Source organism: Aquarana catesbeiana, linkage group LG08 (assembly GCF_042186555.1).
Source record: "Aquarana catesbeiana isolate 2022-GZ linkage group LG08, ASM4218655v1, whole genome shotgun sequence".
Classification (NCBI taxonomy): domain Eukaryota; kingdom Metazoa; phylum Chordata; class Amphibia; order Anura; family Ranidae; genus Aquarana; species Aquarana catesbeiana.
In genome coordinates, this window is record NC_133331.1 from 110,344,827 (window position 1) to 110,365,579 (window position 20,753).

General features: G+C 44.0%; 1 protein-coding gene across 4 annotated transcripts in view; it reads left to right on the forward strand.

Annotated features, from left to right (window-relative positions):
- The window catches only part of FAM13C (family with sequence similarity 13 member C), a 229,668-nt gene that overhangs the window by 151,902 nt on the left and 57,013 nt on the right, over window positions 1-20,753 (forward strand). For 3 of the 4 annotated variants that reach the window (XM_073596307.1, XM_073596310.1, XM_073596308.1), the window contains exon 7: window positions 15,238-15,385. In XM_073596307.1, coding sequence (XP_073452408.1) covers window positions 15,238-15,385 — 148 coding nt within the window. The remainder of the gene's footprint in view (window positions 1-15,237; window positions 15,386-20,753) is intronic. The other variant, XM_073596309.1, reaches the window with a different exon arrangement.

The following is a 20,753-nucleotide window of genomic DNA, read 5'->3' on the forward strand; positions in this document are numbered from 1 at the left end:
GTTTGGTAGATCATATTTTTCTCTAAGCGATGGGAATGAAAGGAATGATTTAGATGCTATGAAGTCATTTAGTGTCTGAATGCCTGATGTTGTCCAAGCTTTAAAAGAATTTGGGTAGATCCATGCCGGATAAAAGGCCGGATTTCTGATAAAAGAAAGGAGAGGATTGTGTGGAGATTGTAACTGATATTTGGTTTTTAGTTTATCCCAGAGAGATAAGAAGTGTTTAGTTATGGGATTATGAATTTTAAAGCGGTCTTTAGGATCAAGCCATAATAAATTTGATATTAATAGAGGGTCATTTTCTGAAGCCTCTATAAATACCCATAATGGGATTTCCTGTTTTGCATGGTATTTGGACAGACTGGCCAAATGTGCTGCTCTGTAGTAGTTAGTAAAATTAGGGTATCCCAGGCCTCCTTTATTTTTGGGAAGATGTAGTGTGTGTATAGGTATACGTGGTTTAGAAGAGCCCCATATAAACGAAGTTGCTCTTTTTTGTACTATTCTCAAAAAATAGGAAGGAATTGGAATAGGGAGGACTCTGAATAGATAAAGCAATTTGGGTAGAATAGTCATTTTGATTGCATTAATCTTCCCTATCCAGGATAAAGGAAGTTGCGACCATTGTTTTATTAGATTTGTGATCTGTCTTAATACAGGAGGATAATTGGTTGAGAATAAGTCAGAATGAGATGCTGTTAAATGAATTCCAAGATATGGGATTGATTTTTCTGCCCATGTGAATGGGAGTGCAACCCTAGCCGGGATCAATTCCATGTTTGTGAGTGAAATATTAAGCACTAGGCATTTCTTAGGATTAATCATAAGGCCGGATAGGGCTCAAACCCATCAAGAGCTGGTATTAAGTTAGGACCAGAGACCTGTGGTGATGATAGAAAAAGTAATATATCGTCTGCAAATATACATAATTTGTGTGTAATACCTCCTACTTCAATGCCAGTTATAGTTTGGTTTGTTCTGATGTATTGGGCCATGGGTTCGAGTATAAGGGCAAATAATAAGGGAGATAATGGGCAACCCTGTCGGGTACCTCTTTCGATATTAAAGGCTTCAGATTTGTATCCAGCATATTTTATATAGGCTTTGGGTTTATTATATAATGCTTTGATCCATGTTAAAAAGTGGGGTCCAAAACCCCATTTTTGTAATGAATATTGCATATATTGCCAGGATACTGTGTCAAATGCCCTCTTAATATCGAGAGATAGAAAACATAAAGGGATTTTCCGTTTTTTAGCAATATGTGCCAATAACACTGCCCTGCGTATATTATCGCCTGCCTGTCTATTTGGCATGAAGCCTACTTGATCTCTATGTATTAATTTTCCTATAATGCTATTGAGGCGTTTTGCTATTATTTTTGCTAATAATTTAATATCGAGGTTTAACAGAGAGATAGGCCGATAATTCACACAGGAAGTATCATCAGAAAGGGGTTTTGGGATCATACAAACAATTGCCATTAGTGTTTCTTGCCGAAAAGAATGTCCATCTAGAAGTTTGTTAAAAGTTTCAGTGAGAATGGGAGAGAGTATTTCTGAGAATGTTTTATAGTATAAAGCCGAGTAGCCATCTGGGCCTGGTCTTTTGTTAAGTTTTAGGTCTTTTATGGCGTTAGCAACTTCATCTATAGTTATAGGCTCATCCAAACTGCTTTTTTGATTCTGAGATAACTCAGGTAAGGTTATTTTTGAGAAGAAGGATTCAGCCTCTGTAGGATTAAATTCATTGTTTATAAATTTTTCTTTTCTCTTCTTGCGCACAAAATAAATAATAAATAGGTAGAAGTAGTTGCAGAGAGGAATGACCAGCAGGTGGGATCTGTAGTGCAATATTGAAAGCAAGTCTGATAACGTAGGCCGATGTAGCAATCAGAAGTAAAACGAAGGATTCGCCCTGGGATTTTAAATGAAGTGGGTACCATTTCCGCCAGTAAACATAACAATAGTAAATACAGTATATAGTTTATTCAAGTAAAATTGTTTAGATGCGTAGATAACACTAACAGTTGCCAAAAAAAAGATATATAAACAAGAAATATTGGTACATGGATGTAATGGCAGTCATAGTACACGGGCATCATACTACCCGACTAGTTTCGTGAGATCCAGCTCGCTCTTCAGGGGTGGATGTGTGTAACATTGTACCTAAGATAAAAAAGTATATAGTGTGCAAAATGGCACAGTATTAGTTATAAAGGCACAGGGTAGGAGGGGTTATGGGTCCCCATACTCACCACTGAGCTTGACCATGGCTACAGGTGTGCGGCTCCAAGATAGCAGCAGCAGGTGCCTCACCGGGGAGCTGAGGGGGCGAAGTCAGGTGGAACTCCACCAGGGGCCAAACGGCGAGCAGGCATGGCATAGGTGTAGTGATATAACCCTAGAGACCTCGTTAGTTCATAAAGAGTGTAGGCTGTAAACATAAGTATGTTTGTCAGGCATCTAAAGTAGTAAAGTAGAATCAATAAATATTAGCATAAAGATATATATGCATGAAATGATAGGCCTGGACCCAAAGATGGTAGGAAACATGGAGATGGTAATAAACATAGAATAATGTATCCCTAGAAACCTCGTTAGTCCATAAAGAGTATAGGCTATAAACATGAGTATGTTTGTCAGCCAGCTAAAGTAGTAAAATCAATGAGTATTGGCATACAGATATGTATATATAAGTAAAAGGCCTGAGCCAAGGACGGTAGGGACATGGAGATGGTGGAAAACATAGGATAGCAGAGGGATACTAACAAGTGACAAGATGAAAAAAGACGGAGAGGAAAGAGGGGTGGATTGTGATAGTGTAGCCATCAGAAAGTCATTTAGGAACTAGAATGTAGAAAAACTACGAAGGCATACTAGAAACGTTCAACAAATAGGAAACATGGACAGGTCCGCGAGGGGCAAGCTGTAGAAAGGTAAACAAAAGTCAGTGGCAGGGGGCTGACCAGTGAGATGTAGGACCAGTGAGGCCAGTAGGAAGAGATGTAAAAAAAACATATATAGTAATATTACAGTCATAGCAGTGTAGTGTAGGCAGGACAGAACAATTAGCAATTCCAAATTTGCGGATGACACCTTGCGACCAATGACTCAGGGTCGAATACCAAAGGTAAGGGCCAGGTAATAATGCCAAGCCCAGGCAAAGCAAAAAAGATGGAAAGAAATATCACCGCTCCAGGCAGGTCAATTTGGAATGATCCTCTCCTCTAGTTTGGAAGCCACAGGTGCTGGCAATGCATATAGTAATGAACTTGAGAAAAATCCTGGACAGTCGCATTCCAAAAAATAGCCTTTATTTGTCAAAAGGAATCAAAAATACATGCCACAGCAGAACGGACGGAAGAACTGATGCGTTTCACACTATCAAACAGTGCTTAATCATTAAAAAAAAAATGGAACATGGACTGCCAGGGCCTCCCCTGTCATTCTGTAGAGACCTCCTGGAAGCGTTGCGCCTGAAGGGAGCGAAGGGTCTGAGAGCTTTGCTGGGACACTGGTGGCGATTTCATGTGGCGGTTGCGATGAACTTGGTTGGGATGTAGAGGAAGCGGCTGGTGCTTGTGTAGGGGGAGGGTCAAAGTTCAGCTCTTGGAAGTGACAGCGAAGAGCCTTGGAACTGGCGGCCTTGATAGGAGAAAAAAAGCTTGAAGGGGATTCCCCTGTGTCTGCAGTATCTGTAGGTAAGGTTTTAGGTTTCGTTGCTTTGCGATGGTAACAGGAGACAAGTCCGTTGGTTCCGTTGGTTTGGGTGCCAGGGCCCTGTGGATACGGTCCTATTCTAACCACTCCAAAGGAATCTCTGGAGCCAATGCCTGAAAAAAGGCAGTGGCTGTACCTTGCAGGACAGTTAAGAGTTCGGAAACCCCACGGATGCGGAGATTGTCCCTGTGGGCCTTATTCTCGCCATCTTCGAGCTTGTCCCATAACGCTTCCAATTCTGCGTTCAGGTTGTCGACCTCTTATTCATGCCCCTCCAGCACAGCAGTGACCAGGTCGATATGATGTTCCAGCTGGTTAGTACGATGCCCTAATTCTTTAAGGCCTTTCACCAGGTCAGAAGATAACTTACAAGAAGCCGTTGTGATCTCCTTACGCACAATGGAGCGGAATTTGTAGAGCATGTCATCCGAGTTATGTTCAGGCAGGCTCCCCACATCAGAGGGGAATTGCAGCTGGCTGTCATCCTGAAAGGCCGGGTCAGCAGCTGAGAGCCTCGTGGTGTCATCTGGTTTGGGATGATCGAGCCCCATCTTGCCTGATCTCGGGGCAAGAGAAGCCTTCTTCTGTGCTCGAGGTTTATACTTATATTTGGGGGTCCTGTGCATACCTGCGGGTAGTGCTCTTACCACCGCTGCTGCATGGGTAAAGTGAGCACTGATAGTTTGGGAAGCTGGCCCGATCTGCTGTTGAGAAGGTTCCGGTGGCACGGAGCTAGGAAGCTATGCGCTCATCTTCCTTGGCTGCGTGCATGCACCCTCCCTAGGATACTATATTTTAAGAGTAATTCCACTTTTGTAAAAAAAAAGCATTCCCCTGTGGGTGATCTATGTACATTGCAGAGATTTTAACAAACTTTGTTGCATTTTGTTATTCTGTAGAAATAGCGGTTTCTTTGTGCCCATGTGCTTGGTGGATTTGTATGGATGTGATTTTATAATTCTCAAACAGCTGCTGCACCTGCAGGGCTCTAATAAGGAAAGTGTCAGGGTCTATATCCCTTTCAACATGATTTCCCTTTGAGAGTATCTAACCAAAATGGCATTTCTGTTGCAGAGGATGCTCAAAATCTGATTTGTATCTTAGTGCGGACTTCTGGGAAACACAGTAAGCCAATCACACAAGCAGGACATTACATTTCTGGGGTTTGTTCTCACTGTTCTGTATATAATCTGTGTACAAAACACCTCCAGGTACCCATATTGCATATGCATTTTACAGAAAATTACAGCACTGCAGACTGAAAAGGAAAGGTCCTTTTTTTAATAACAATCAATTACAATATGACTTGTATAGCAATTGTATATGCTATATTTTTTTATTGTAACGCATGGTAAATGAGCTCATTATTCAAAGTAGCTCAAATCCTGGAGTTGGGCTTTAAGGCAGAACTAAAGTCCACTGGGTGGGGGTCTTGTACATTGTGGCACACATACCTGGCACCCAGCTTCATTCTCAGCAATTGCTAGGAATAAGCTGGGGGTGGGGGGGGATTGTGGTACACTGCAAGGCCTATGCACCATACAGTGTACACGCAACAAAAAAAAATGCAAGGCCCATGCACCATACAGTGTACACACAACAACAACAAAAATAGCAAGGCCCATGCACCATACAGTGTACACACAACAAAAATTGCTAGGAGCAAAAAAGTTTTTCTGGCTAAAAGACTTTGTATGTCTCTTCTGCCAAAAAAACGAAACAAAAAAAACCCAACTCTACCCTCACAATGTTTAATTTTGAGACTTTTACCGCTCTGTAGGGACCAATATAAAATGATCATGCAAAATTAAAATATCAATATTGAGTGCAGCTGGTCTTTAAAGATGAACCCCAAGTAGCAGAAAATGAAACCATAAAGATGTGATGTTACTTTCATGTAACTAACATTCTTTGACAATATGAACAGGGATACCCACATTCTATGAATGTGAGGATGAAGGATAGCCCTTTATGTGGACTGCAGTTACTGTTGTGGTTTGTGTGCAAATGTTGGCAGTTATGCATAATGTATTATACTGGGTTTTATGCTGTTCTGTGGTAAACAACATTACACTTGTTCTCATGCTGTGGCTTCCTGCTTGGAGGGATCACAGCCCTCTTCATGGTAAATGTGTTCAGAGAGAACAAGCATGTTGTCAAACTGTGTATTAAACGCGCATTTTCTTTAACCTTTTAATAGGCTATTGCTGCTTTGTGAGCCATCAGTGACCATGGTCACATGAGAATATATTCAATAAAGCTGACTACACAGCACTACAATGTGGTTTTTGACAATATTAGGTTGTACACACATGCCCTTTATGACACAAGTAAACCCCTATTACACTACCATAGTTGACAACATTGTAAAAAAATTTATAGGGACACTTTTTTGTCTGTAGGCGGAGGCTTTTTATAATTAGGGGGCGGGGCATTAGTTTGTAAGTGTGATGTGGGGGGAATGTGCGTGGTTTAAGCTAAATATTGGGCGTGGCTTAAAGGGGGCGTGACTCAAAGGGGGTGTGGTTAGAGTCTGAGATGAACGAGGGATGGAGGGAGAAACAAAGGAAGAAAGAGAGAAAGAAAAAGAGGGATGGAGGGACAGCAGGCCCAGATCCTACACCACAATAGAAATATGTGTATTTCAGAAAGTTTAACAATCAGCAGATAAAGATACTCCAAACACCTGGTGTTAGCGCTTTAATCATCCTGGCACCATGGTTGTTATGGTGTCAGGATTATTGAAGTGCATTATTACTATTATTACATTGTAATATAAAATTTAATTCACCATAATTGACCATAATGTAAAATCAGTGGGAGCCTTGAGCAGTAGAGTCCCTCCTTACATCAGGCATTCCCAGTAGGGTCCCTCCTTACATCAGGCATTCCCAGTAGGGTCCCTCCTTACATCAGGCATTCCCAGTAGGGTCCCTCCTTACATCAGGCATTCCCAGTAGGGTCCCTCCTTACATCAGGCATTCCCAGCAGGGTCCCTCCTTACATCAGGCATTCCCAGTAGGGTCCCTCCTTACATGAGGCATTCCCAGTAGAGCCCCCCCCTTACATCAGGTATCCCCCAGTGGAGCCCCCCTTGCATCAGGTAGCCCCCAGTGGAGCCCCCCTTGCATCGGGTAGCCCCCAGTGGAGCCCCCCTTGCATCGGGTAGCCCCCAGTGGAGCCCCCCTTGCATCGGGTAGCCCCCATTGGAGCCCCCCTTGCATCGGGTAGCCCCCAGTGGAGCCCTCCTTGCATCGGGTATCCCCCAGTGGAGCCCCCTTGCATCGGGTAGCCCCCAGTGGAGCCCCCTTGCATCGGGTATCCCCCAGTGGAGCCCCCCTTGCATCGGGTATCCCCCAGTGGAGCCCCCCTTGCATCGGGTATCGCCCAGTGGAGCCCCCCTTGCATCGGGTATCGCCCAGTGGAGCCCCCCTTGCATCGGGTATCGCCCAGTGGAGCCCCCCTTGCATCGGGTATCGCCCAGTGGAGCCCCCCTTGCATCGGGTATCGCCCAGTGGAGCCCCCCTTGCATCGGGTATCGCCCAGTGGAGCCTCCCTTGCATCGGGTATCGCCCCGTGGAGCCTCCCTTGCATCGGGTATCGCCCCGTGGAGCCCCCCTTGCATCGGGTATCGCCCCGTGGAGCCCCCCTTGCATCGGGTATCGCCCCGTGGAGCCCCCCTTGCATCAGGTATCGCCCCGTGGAGCCCCCCTTGCATCAGGTATCGCCCCGTGGAGCCCCCCTTGCATCAGGTATCGCCCCGTGGAGCCCCCCTTGCATCAGGTATCGCCCAGTGGAGCCCACCTTGCATCAGGTATCGCCCAGTGGAGCCCCCCTTGCATCAGGTATCGCCCAGTGGAGCCCCCCTTGCATCAGGTATCGCCCAGTGGAGCCCCCCTTGCATCAGGTATCGCCCAGTGGAGCCCCCCTTGCATCAGGTATCGCCCCGTGGAGCCCCCCTTGCATCAGGTATCGCCCAGTGGAGCCCCCCTTGCATCAGGTATCGCCCAGTGGAGCCCCCCTTGCATCAGGTATCGCCCAGTGGAGCCCCCCTTGCATCAGGTATCGCCCAGTGGAGCCCCCCTTGCATCAGGTATCGCCCAGTGGAGCCCCCCTTGCATCAGGTATCGCCCAGTGGAGCCCCCCTTGCATCAGGTATCGCCCAGTGGAGCCCCCCTTGCATCAGGTATCGCCCAGTGGAGCCCCCCTTGCATCAGGTATCGCCCAGTGGAGCCCCCCTTGCATCAGGTATCGCCCAGTGGAGCCCCCCTTGCATCAGGTATCGCCCAGTGGAGCCCCCCTTGCATCAGGTATCACCCAGTGGATCCCCCCTTGCATCAGGTATCGCCCAGTGGAGCCCCCCTTGCATCAGGTATCGCCCAGCGGTGTCCCCCTTGCATCAGGTATCCCCCAGCGGTGTCCCCCTTGCATCAGGTATCCCCCAGCGGTGTCCCCCTTACATCAGGTATCCCCCAGGTCCCGCCCCGTTGTTATGGCAACATACATAACATTATCTCTATAGAGTAAAACAAGGAACCTTATCCTTCCAAGCAGCTCGGTTATTTGCAGCGCTTGGATAAGGTGAGGTATTCCTGACATCTTGTCCCAAATAGTCTTTATATATCTTCAGTACAGATATCACAGCCTTTAACAGAGCTCATTCTGCTCAGCTGCTCTGTATGGGACATCCAAATCTGTTCTGGCAACAAAGGGCTTTCTTCCCTTTTTAAAAATGGCTCTGTGATCTGCCTTAAATCGCGTCATTTCCTGTCGGACTGACTGATTGCCCACTGACTCCTGGGAAATGATGACTCACATTTCCTAGGAGCACAGGCTAGGGAGGAAGTGATGAGGAGCGCCGCAGACCCAGAAGTGGCAGATTAGGAGCCACTACATAGCAACAGGGCGTTTCTGGTGAGTAAGACATTTTTTTTCCCCCCAAATGTTTCTTACTACTAGTAAAGGAGTGTGAATATGTAAACATGTTTTTCAGGGTGGAAATCCGCTTTAAAAGGACTGCACCCACAAACGGACAGTCTCTTAAGGATTTAAACATTAGCCGCAACATCTTGAGGAAGATTTTGTAAAATAATGCAGCACAGACTAAATCAATTAAATCAAAGTGAAACGAACAACCTACAAACAACACAGATTGACAACATCAAAAATATTTCGGGTAAAAATATCCCCCCTCCCCCAAAAAAAACCAATACAAACAAAAGTAAAAAATACTTGCTCTAAAACACATCTGTTTTGCAAAGACATAAACAAAATACAAACAGAAAATGCATGTGTTAGAAACTATATATAGGGATGCCCAAATGTACTCTTGCCACACACACCATCAAGCAATCTGGCCTATTTTCAGGGCAAGGTAAAGAATGCTATCTGCAAGCTTTATATAACATACTGTATGTTTGTGTGCTAATGAGGCAATTGAAAACACAAGCACAGTCCATGAAACACACAAAATGCAAGTTCACCCAGTGTCGACACATTATTTCAAAGTGGGTGCAATCCGAGCCGGATTAAGAACATCATGGGCCTGGTGCTGAGGATTATGGTGGGACTTTTTATTAAAAAATAAATAAAATAATAATTAAAAATGCAAACAATTTTGTGTTATAACCAATTAAATTAAACCACTTAGCTGGCTTATATTCTAGTTATTGGCCTTAAAATGGGTATGAGGGCCCAGGTCCCATCCTGAGAGACATACATCAATGTCACCAATTTAGACAACCCCTAAAATGAAACAAGGAGAAGTGCCTTTAAAAATGCCAAATTGCTTAAAAGCTAGTAACTTGGGGGGCCTTACTTTGCCTGTAAAGTGGTGCATCTGTAGCATGTATCCAAAATGCTGCTTCAAAGATGTACGGCTTTAGAGAAAACTTATAAATCTACATTGCAGCTGCAAGATTTTAACCCCCAAAGATAAACGAAATAAAATGGTCTGCCCCCCCCCCCCATACATACAAGGCCATTTGGTTCTGTTAAGGCTTAAAATGAGAAACCCCCCACATGAAAAATACCACCCCAAACTAAAATAATACTGTGCCCTTCACACACACTAACAAACCCCTAACCAAACACACAGCAAGCCAGCCCATGAAAGGGGGTGGATGCTTGGGGGCAGGAGGGGCTTAAACAGATGGGCAGCACAGAGACCTAAGGTAACCCTGGAGGAGCTGCAGAGTTCCACAGCAAAGACTGGAGTATCTGTACATAGGACGACAATAAGCCCATAGAGCTGAGCTTTATGGCAGAGTGGCCAGAAAGCCATTACTTTCAGCAAAAAACAAAATGGCACGTTTTGATTTTTGCGAAAAGGCATGTGGGAGACTCCCAAAATGTATGGAGGAAGGTGCTCTGGTCTGATGAGACTGAAATTGAACTTTTTGGCCATCAAAGAAAACGCTATGTCTGGCGCAAACCCAACACATCACATCACCCAAAGAACACCATCCCCACAGTGAAACATGGTGGTGGCAGCATCATGCTGTGGGGATGTTTTTCAGCATTTGGGACTGGGAAACTGGTCAGGGTTGAGGGAAAGATGGATGGTGCTAAATACAGGGATATTGTTGAGCAAAACCTGTAGCACTCTGTGTGTGATTTGAGGCTAGGATGGAGGTTCACCTTCCAGTAGGACAATGACCCCAAATACACTGCTAAAGCAACACTTGAGTGGTTTAAGGGGAAACGTAAATGTGTTGGAATGGCCTAGTCAAAGCCCAGACCTCAATCCAAAAGAAAATCTGTGGTCAGACTTAAAGATTGCTGTTCACAAGCGCAAACCATCCAACTTGAAGGAGCTGGAGCAGTTTTGCAAGGAGGAATGGGCAAAAATCCCAGTGGTAAGATGTGGCAAGGTCATGGAGACTTATCCAAAGTGACTTGGAGCTGGGATAGCCGCAAAAGGTGGCTCTACAAAGTATTGACTTTAAGGGGGTATATAGTTATGCACATTTACTTTTTCTGGTATTTTGTCCTATTGTTTGCTTCACAATAAAATAAAAAATCTTCAAAGTTGTGGGCATGTTCTGTAAATTAAATGATGCAAATCCTCAAACAATCCATGTTAATTCCAGGTTGTGAGGCAACAAAACATGAAAAATGCCAAGGGGGGTGAATACTTTTGCTAGGCACTGTATACCTGCAAAATGGGCCAGCCTGAAGTGACCTATCAGAACTTAATTTTCTGACTAAAGTTCCACCTTAATGAAAAAGAAATGTTGTTGCAATTTTGTCTATGCAAGTCTCATTTTTTTAACTATCTATTTGTGGCATATTTTGTGATTCTATTGGAGCTGCCACATTTAGTTTTTTTTTTTTAATTGCACTGCAATGCTGAGTATGGACTTTCCCGCTTTTAAAAGTGATCCAGCATTTTAAAAGAGATCCAAACACACTTTCCAGTTATGATCTGAAAAAACATTTAAATACATCTTCATTGTTCACATATCCAGTGATGTCTTTACCTAGAATTCCCTGATTTATTCAGAATTATATATAGGCTGAGTTGAGTTAGATGGACAGGGGGAGACAAAACATATGCTGGCTGTACACTGATTGAAAATCGACTGGTTCAGTAGGTACCAGTAACATTTTTATCAGTGTGTTGCTGTCATTGTTCAGCAAGATTGTGATCATTTCAGTTCTGTCGAATGGACACGTTGGAAAACCGCTCTCGATCGGCAGCTGCAACCGCTGATCAATGCATTCTGACAGCAGAAAGAGCCACTCCCAGAATAGTATGTCCAGGTGGAGGGATTTCTCCTTCCACCTCACTTGTGTGGATGGAGGAATGTGGTTTTTTTTTTTTTGTTTGTTTTTTTGGTTCAGTCAGTTGGCTGAATGGAAAAAAAAGAACCATCTATGGCCAGCTTTACACTGTACTCTCTATTTGAACACTCAGTAGAACACAATTAAGAATTAAATAATTGTTTAGAAGTTGCTCTTCAGCACGTTTTTATTTTGCAATTTCTTGTCATTCAGTCATTATCGTACTAGACCTGCCCCTCTTTGTAATATCAATTGGGACACCACATCCCTGTAACAGAGAATACTAAACTGGATGTATCAAACTCAGTACCCACATGCACACTGATGTATGATTCAAATGCAGATGGTGTATGTTAAAAACATATGTCATTGCTCATGCATGTGCTTTAGACAAACCCCAGAGGACAACCACCAATAGCTGCCTCTTCTAATGCATCTCGTGTGCATGAAGCATCAGAATGTAAAAGTGTCACACACAACTACCTGAATTTGTTGCACACGGTGAAAATAGCAGGAAAACTGTCACATGTTCTTGAATTTGGCAAATTTTCCAAATTGTCAGTAGCACCAAAAAAAGTGTTGCAGATGTTTTACTGAATCACTCCCTGTGTGTTTACATGATTATAGATATTCCAACGTGGTCCAAAGAAAGCACAACAATTTAACCAGCATTTTCAATTCAAACATGGATGTTCGTAATGAATTTTAAAGGGTATATAATTTGTGGGGATAATCCATGGGATTGCAGTTGGCACTAATAACAAACACCCTCAATTTATAGAAATAAGACACAACATACTGAATACTTAAGGCCTCATGCACACTGGGCGTTATAAAAAAACAGTAACGTTAGCTGTAGAGTGAGTTTTTCTGCGTTTTTGTAGAAGCGGTTTTCAGCGTTTTTTTAGCTGTAGAGTTAGAGCGCTTTTACAGCTGAAAAACTCCTCTCAAAACTCACTAGTTCTGGGGGGGGGGTGGGGGGGTGTACAGCTTGTATAACAGTGTAAATTTGCTGTTCCCTCAAAATAACTCAACACACAGCCATTATTGTCTAATCTGCTGGCAACAAAATGAGTACACCTCTAAGTGAAAATGTCCAAATTGGCCCAATTAGCCATTTTCCCTCCCCGGTGTGATGTGACTCGTTAGAGTAACAAAGTCTCAGGTGTGAATGGGGAGCAGGTGTGTTAAATTTGGTGTTATCATTCTCACTCTCTCATAATACTGGTCACTGGAAGTTCAATATGGCAATGAACTCTCTGAGGATCTGAAAAAAAGAATTGTTGCTCTACATAAAAATGACCTAGGCTATAAGAAGATTACCAAGACCCCAAATTCTGAGCTGCAGCACGGTGGCCAAGCCCATACAGCAGTTTAACAGGACAGGTTCCACTCAGAACAGGCCTCGCCATGGTTGACCAAATAAGTTGAGTGCACGTGCTCACCGTCATATCCAGAGGTTGTCTTTGAGAAATAGACATATGAGTGCTGCCAGCATTGCTGCAGAGGTTGAAGGGGTGGGGGGTCAGCCTGTCAGTGCTCAGATAATATGTCGCATGCTGCATCAAATTGGTCTGCATGGCTGTCATCCCAGAAGGAAGCCTCTTCTAAAGATGATGTGCAAGAAAGCCCGCAAACAGTTTGCTGAAGACAAGCAGACTAAGGACATGGATTACTGGAACCATGTCCTGTGGTCTGATGAGACCAAGATAAACTTATTTGGTTCAGATGGTGTCAAGCGTGTGTGGTGGCAACCAGGTGAGAAGTACAAAGACAAGTGTGTCTTGCCTACAGTCAAGCATGGTGGTGGGAGTGTCATGGTCTGGGGCTACATGAGTGCTGCTGACACTGGGGAGCTACAGTTCATTGAGGGAACCATGAATGCCAACATGTACTGTGACATACTGAAGCAGAGCATGATCCCCTCCCTTCGGAGACTGGGCCACAGTGCAGTAGTCCAACATGTTAATGACCTCAAACACACCTCCAAGACGACCACTGCCTTGTTAAAGAAGCTGAGGGTAAAGGTGATGGACTGGCCAAGCATGTCTCCAGACCTAAACCCTATTGAGCGTCTGTGGAGCAACCTCAAACATAAGGTGGAGTGGTGCAAGGTCTCTAACATCCATCAGCTCCGTGATGTCGTCATGGAGGAGTGGAAGAGGACTCCAGTGGCGACCTGTGAAGTTCTGGTAAACTCCATGCCCAAGAGGGTTAAGGCAGTGCTGGAAAATAATGGTGGCCACACAAAATATTGACACTTTGGGCCCAATTTGGACATTTTCACTTAGGGGTGTACTCACTTTTGTTGCCAGTGGTTTAGACATTAATGGCTGTGTATTGAGTTATTTTGAGGGGACAGCAAATTTGTGTGGAGATATGTGTTCCTCCGATCATCTCTGTTTCATAAACCGTTTATGAGCTGAGGTCTGCGGTGATCCTCGGAATCACCGCTGTTCAATGTTTCATAAACTGACAACTTAGTCCTCTAGACACGGCTGATCACAGATTGGGGTAAAGAGCCAACCAATTATTTATTTATTTTTTCCAGCATATACTAATACTAAAAAACCCAGTGGTGATTAAATGCTACCAAAAGAAAGCTCTATTTGTGAAACAAAACAAATCATAATTTCATATGGGTACAGTGTTGTATGACCGTGCAATTTTCATTCAAAGTGTGACAGCGATGAAAGCTGACAATTGGCCTGGGCAGGAAGGGGGTAAAAGTGCCCGGTAGGCAAGTGGTTAAAGGGGCCATACCACTTAAAATAATTAAGGGGGGGGGGCATGACCCCTGCAATCCCATAGAGATGACAGATGCCCCCTTCCTATGATTTGTGGTCCTGATAATGACAATATATTTTTTTAATACTGTTATGTGTATTATATAAACATGTCTGATTGTTGTGCTTCTTCCGGTAAGGTGGTGTGCTGTGATTGGATGGCACACAATGGAGATATATGATATTGTATGGTGTTATCGGTATAGAGATGTTTGTGTACAGAGGATGGGGGGGGGACTCGGAGCACCCAGAGATGACAGGCCCGGTGTCCCCGATCCATCCATCCCCAGGAACACTCCGAGCTCAGTCCGCAGCGGAGGATGAATGTCATTGTGACAGCGCCGTGTCCTCCGCCCACACCATGTATAGCCGGTGAAGGTATGGGGGGGGGGGGGGGGAGCTGTGTGCTTTCATCAATTGGAGGAGGCGTGGCCAGCAGTCAGGACATGATGATGTCACCGCCATGAATGGAAGCCGGGCAGCCTATGGAGAGCATCGATCTCCCCTCCCCCCTGCAGCAGGTCCATTGATCTAGGAGAAAATGAGGTCAGATTGACGGAATCACCGGCCCCCCTTATCCCCCCCTTGTCATTAATAATACATATCCATGATGAGCGCTGTCTGATCTGCACAGCCCACGTGTGCTGTTTGCGTAGTCTCCTCTGCTGTGGTGGTTCCCCCATTAATGATCCGCCTGTGTCCAGAGGAAGACCCTGCAAGAAGGAGCACTGTGCTGCACCACCACCATCCATCACCTCTCCAGGATCCCCCCTTAGATCACCCCCTTAGATCACCCCTCCAGGATCCCCCCTTAGATCACCCCCCCAGGATCCCCCCTTAGATCACCTGGGTGCTCCAGCAGGCCCTCTCCCTCCATCCCTCCCTCTATCTCAGTGGTACAGCTTGTTGCAGACTGCCTGATGTTCTGCTTCTGTTTGCAGAATTCCTTCTTGAAGCTGCAGGCCCTGGAAACTGATCTGTGTTCTGCTTTCTTGCCAACTCAGGAGGAGGGGGTTCAGTCTCATGGCTGCAAGGAGGCGAGCGGCTCACTAGTCCAGACTGTGCCAAGCGAGGGGCTCTGCCATGCAGGTAAGAAGCACCAGATCCACACACTGATCCTTCACCCTCATTGGATTTCAGTTCACATAACACCATGTAGATATTTCTGCTCACCCCAGTGTTGGGGCTGCACCTGCCTGCTTTGTAATCACCATGTCGCTGCCCTGCAATATTGATAAGAGGTGCCATGTCTGAGCTGATACCTTTTACCAGCCTTTATAATGGCATACTGTGTGCCATGCCAGATCAGATGAGAGGCAGCAATGCATGGTTTGTGATCGGAATCTCAGACTAGGTTCACATCTATGCTTTTTTATTTTATTTTTTTATTTAGTGTGTTTGCAGAAACACACTACCATTTGTTTAACATTATTTCCTATGAGTCCCATTCATATTATTATTATTACTATTGTTATTATTATTATTCACAATTTATATAGCGCCAACAGTTTACGCAGCACTTTACAATGTAGAGGGGAGACAGCACAATTACAGTACAGTTGAATACAGAAGGGACAGGAGGAGAGGGACATGGATGCAGTTTTCTGCAAGGACTTTTTACATGTAGAATGGCGTATGTTTGCCTCTATAGACTAATGTCCATGTGCATGCATTTTAGGTAAGGTTTTGTGTTTAGCAACCAGTCTTCTCCTACAAAAAAAACAAAACACATGAATCTTGAAAATGCATCAAAAATGTACTGCAAAAACGTATTAGAAAATGCATGAACCACACATGCACAGATGTGAACCTAGCCTTCGTGCCTTATACAATGCCGAGAATATGAGATGTAACATTGTATCATTCTTCATAAGGTGTAGAAATGGAAGAAGGGGATGTGGAGTTGGTCAACACATAGCCATTTTCTGGAGATTGAACATCATTTATTTTGAAAAGGGGCTCAGTACTAAATTGTTCACATGGTGCCAGGTTCTACCCCTACCACATATAATTGTAATGGATAATGTCATCTCCTCCATTATATGTGTTTATTTCTGGTCTCATGATTGCAAACTGTTCACTTTGGTTATTTCCAAGCAAAAAAAAAAATAACTCTGCTGATTTTGGTCCATGGTTTACATATGGGAGAGTTGATGACCTGATAATTCTTTATAATCTTTCTTTTGCTTCAGCAAAGAGATTAGATCAGCACTAAGACACCAATTACAGTTAGCAGCATGTTGTTTTGATTCCAGAGATTTATGGGGATAATCTAGCCAAATATGAACATGTGTTCTTCCTACCTGCTATTCTGTTGTTGGAGTACATTATTATAAATGTTGTTGAAATCAAAATACAGATTTTACTAAAAGGCACATTTCATAATATATATATATAGACATAAGTGTAATACAAGACTATTCTTCAGACGTAAGCCCTCATTCACACCTGAGTACAGCATATGTATATATAGGCTATTTTTAAGCTTTTGTGTTTTTGTGCATTTTTTTTACCTGTCTTTTGGAGTTGAGTGCCATACAGGAGCTTCTTTGGGGCATGATCACACATTTGTGGCCTCATATACTTTCATTATGAGTGCTTCTGAAATTCATAAGCAATTAGCATTTTTTCTTCCCCCTTTCTTTTATTTCTTTCTTTTTTGTGCGCTCTCACTGAAGTGATCAACAACACCCTATTTTGCTTCACTAGTAGTTCTTGTACCTTTTTGGAGGTTCAGTCACTGAGCCACAAATGCTCATATGTGAACAGGGACCATTTATTAGATTTGGATCTTCAATGTTTTGCAGCTTTGAGCTTCCAAGCCACAAAATGCTCAGCAGTGAATTGAGGCTAAAATTTGGTATATTGCAAATACTCCATCTTTTATTCAAACCGGTATCTCATGGCTCATAAATACAAGGAATGTTATCAGTTTATGTAGCATTTTATTAATATTTCTTTTATGATGCCCTCATTAGGGTTTTGCTGGTTAATAGATTTAGCATTCCTCCATATTATGTATGTTTTGTATCATTGTGCTACTGGCATGATTTAAAGTGGGAGTAAACTCCCTTGTATGATTTTTACCTATAGGTAAGCCTATAATAAGGCTTACCTATAGATACAGTAAATATCTCCTAAATGTGCACCGTTTAGGAGATATTTACTTTTGGTGCAGTGGGTGATGTCAGCGGCTCATGCGCTCTGAAAGAACGGTATACCTGTGCCGTAAACAGTGACTCCAGCGCACATGCATGGGAGTGACGACATCAAAGCCTGCAAACTCAGATGAAGACGGGTGAGGGTGCAAGTGCCTTCAGCGGTGACCGCGCACCGTTGGAGGGCTTCGTTTTTAGGTAAGTCTATCATAATGTGCTAGTATGCGATGCATACTAGCACATTAGGACTTAAGCTGCCTGGTGCCAATTATTATTTTATTTTTATGTTTGTATGAAAAAGTATCCTGTTCTTTTTGTATTGTTTCCTTTATGTGAAATCCCTGGTGTTCTGCCAGTCCCTCTGCTTTCTTATCAAAAACCAACCTCACTAAGCAGGAGAACACACTGTGGTCAGTTCTCTAGCTATGCTGTGAACTCAGCCTGTTCTCCTCTAATCTTGTCCTGACACAACACCCTGTACAGCCTTTCACTGGGAAGATCAGTGTGCTGCTGTTTCTCTTCCCCAGCTCATATGCAGCTGAGAACAGATTGTGATCACGTTTAAAAAAAGGGGAAAAGGTGTTTATCTTAGCTTGTTGTGTTTTGTTTTTTGTTTTTTTCTTTTTTTACATCTATACACAAATTGTTTTTTTTATTTACATTTCTACTTTAAACTGAATGGGTTGTTTTACAAGGCGAAGATTTACTCTCTCTCTCTGTGTGTGTGTGTATATATATATATATATATATATATATATATATATATATATATATATATATATATATATATATATATATATATATATATATATATATATATACACATACACACACGTCCCTCACATTTTTGTAAATATTTTATTATATCTTTTCATGTGACAACACTGAAGAAATGACACTTTGCTACAATGTAAAGTAGTGAGTGTACAGCTTGTATAACAGTGTAAATTTGCTGTCCCCTCAAAATAACAACACACATCCATAAGGCCCCTTTCACACTGGGGCGGGGGTGGCGTCGGCGGTAAAGCGCCGCTAATGTTGGTGGCGCTTTACCGTCAGTATTTGGTTGCTAGCGGGTCGGTTTTACCCCCGCTAGCGGCCGAGAAAGGGTTAAAAACCATCACAAAGCGCCTCCGCAGAGGCGCTTTGCCGGCGGTATAGCCGCACTGCCCCATTGATTTCAATGGGCAGGAGCGGTGTATACACCGCTCTTTCACCGCCCTGAAGATGCTGCTAGCAGGACTTTTTTTCCCGTCCGGCTAGCGCACCGCACCCTCAGGGCTTTGACACTGGAGACACAGCAGTGGCTGTTTCGGGTCGATTTGCAGGCGCTATTTAAAGCGCAATAGCGCCTGCAAACTGCCCCAGTGTGAAAGGGGCCTTATATCTAAACCGCTGGCAACAAAAGTGAGTACACCCCTAAGTGAAAATGTCCAAATTGGCCCCAGTTGTGCAGTTCACATGCGGTTCAGTGTGGTGCGATTTGAGCCCATTCATTTTGAATGGCATCAAATTGCACTGCACCACACCAAAAGTAGTGCATCCAGTACTTTTGGAAAGTCACTACAACCAGATCACATGGTATTTCTATACCATTCAATCAGGTGCAGGCAAGTGCACTGCGTTTACGACCTGCATTTGGGGTATCATTAAATTAACATTGACGCCCACTGCAGATCACAACTGCAGTGCACTTTGAACACTGTGCAGGAAACGCGCGCAGAAAGCAGGTTTGCTGTACCGCATTCTGGTGTGAACTGACCCTCAAAGATGATTTGGTGCTTGTGATCTGCTGATGCCCTGTAAGTGTACAGGTAGCTGCAGATAACCTTAAACAGAGCTGAGCAAGCAGTGCTGACCATCCATAATAGTGACAGCACTTAGAGCTGCAGCTCTCTGTCTATCAGGGACGCTTTTAGGCTCCGTTCACATCTTGGCGTTCCGAATCGTGCAATCACTGTCACTTTCAATGGCACCTTGATCAGGGCGCTAATTTTTAGCCATTCATCGGGCGACAATCGTGGTAAAATCGCACAAACAGAATCCCGGGACACCTTTCACCCAAAAGCATTTCTTGTACTTCATTTGGGCCATGGGTGTTCCACGATTCTGTTTGCACGACTTTACCACAATTCGTCGGGCGGCAATCGCAGCAAAATCGATCAGGGTGCCATTGGAAGTGACGGGGATCGCATGGACATCACTCGATTCGCTGTCATTTGAGATCACGGCAATTCTGCCCGCGATCCAGGACACCAAGATGTGACCGGAGCCTTAGGGTGAATTCACACTATGTGGTGACATACATTTTACCACATGATAAAATGTTTGTCACAGCAGGGACATACAGGAAACAGTTTCCTATATGTGTCATTCACACTGCAACACAGCCTAGGGGTGTGCTGTGATAAAATGCAGAAACATTCCTTTTATCACATCGCACCGTGCCGAACCGCACAGCAATGTACAGCAAGGCAGCGCATAATAAGCATCAGCTTCAAGGTTGCTCTTCAATGTACTCCAGACCTTGGGAGGACACCACCAGGATCCTGTTTAAGCGTTGCTTTTCGGCCACTAGCGGATCGCTTTTAACAACAAAGAAGGGGTTAAAAACCAAAGTGCTTTTCAGGCGCTTTGGAAGCGCTTCCCATTCATTTCAATGGGCAGGGCGTTTTGAGAGCGTTGTATACAGCGCTCCCAAACCACCCCAAAGATGCTGCTTGCAGGACTTTTCCTAACATGCCGCAAGCGCACCGCCCCAGTGTGAAAAGTCACACTGAAATGAATGGGAGGCGGTTTTCAGGCACTTTACAGGCGCTATTTCTAGCGCTAAAATGCCTGAAAACTGCCTCAGTGTGAAAGGAGTCTTAATTAATGTTCTGGCCAGTAGAATGCATTTATGCTCAATGCTATACGCTGGAAAACGCACGTAAATATGCAACATTAGTGACTTTTTTTCTGCCAAGTTCTGACAGAAAAAAAACTGCGTCTTCGGAGCTTTATTTCTGGTGTGTATGAGATGAGGCCTTACACATACACAGCCAGGCCGATGGATCAGAGACAGCTGCAGCCCTGGGATCCCTCTATGAAAGTACATTTTTGGCTTGTGTGTATCCGTGTTATTGTACAATTTCTATCATGTATTTACTTATCATAAATGCACTATTCTCCTAGATGGGTTGAATTTATTTTAGTCCATTTCCTCTTGCCATCTCTATGGCATGGAATTACTGAACCCATCCGGCTGGGATTTCCTTGTTGTTTTCTCACAGCACATTAGAGAATAAAAGCTCAAACTT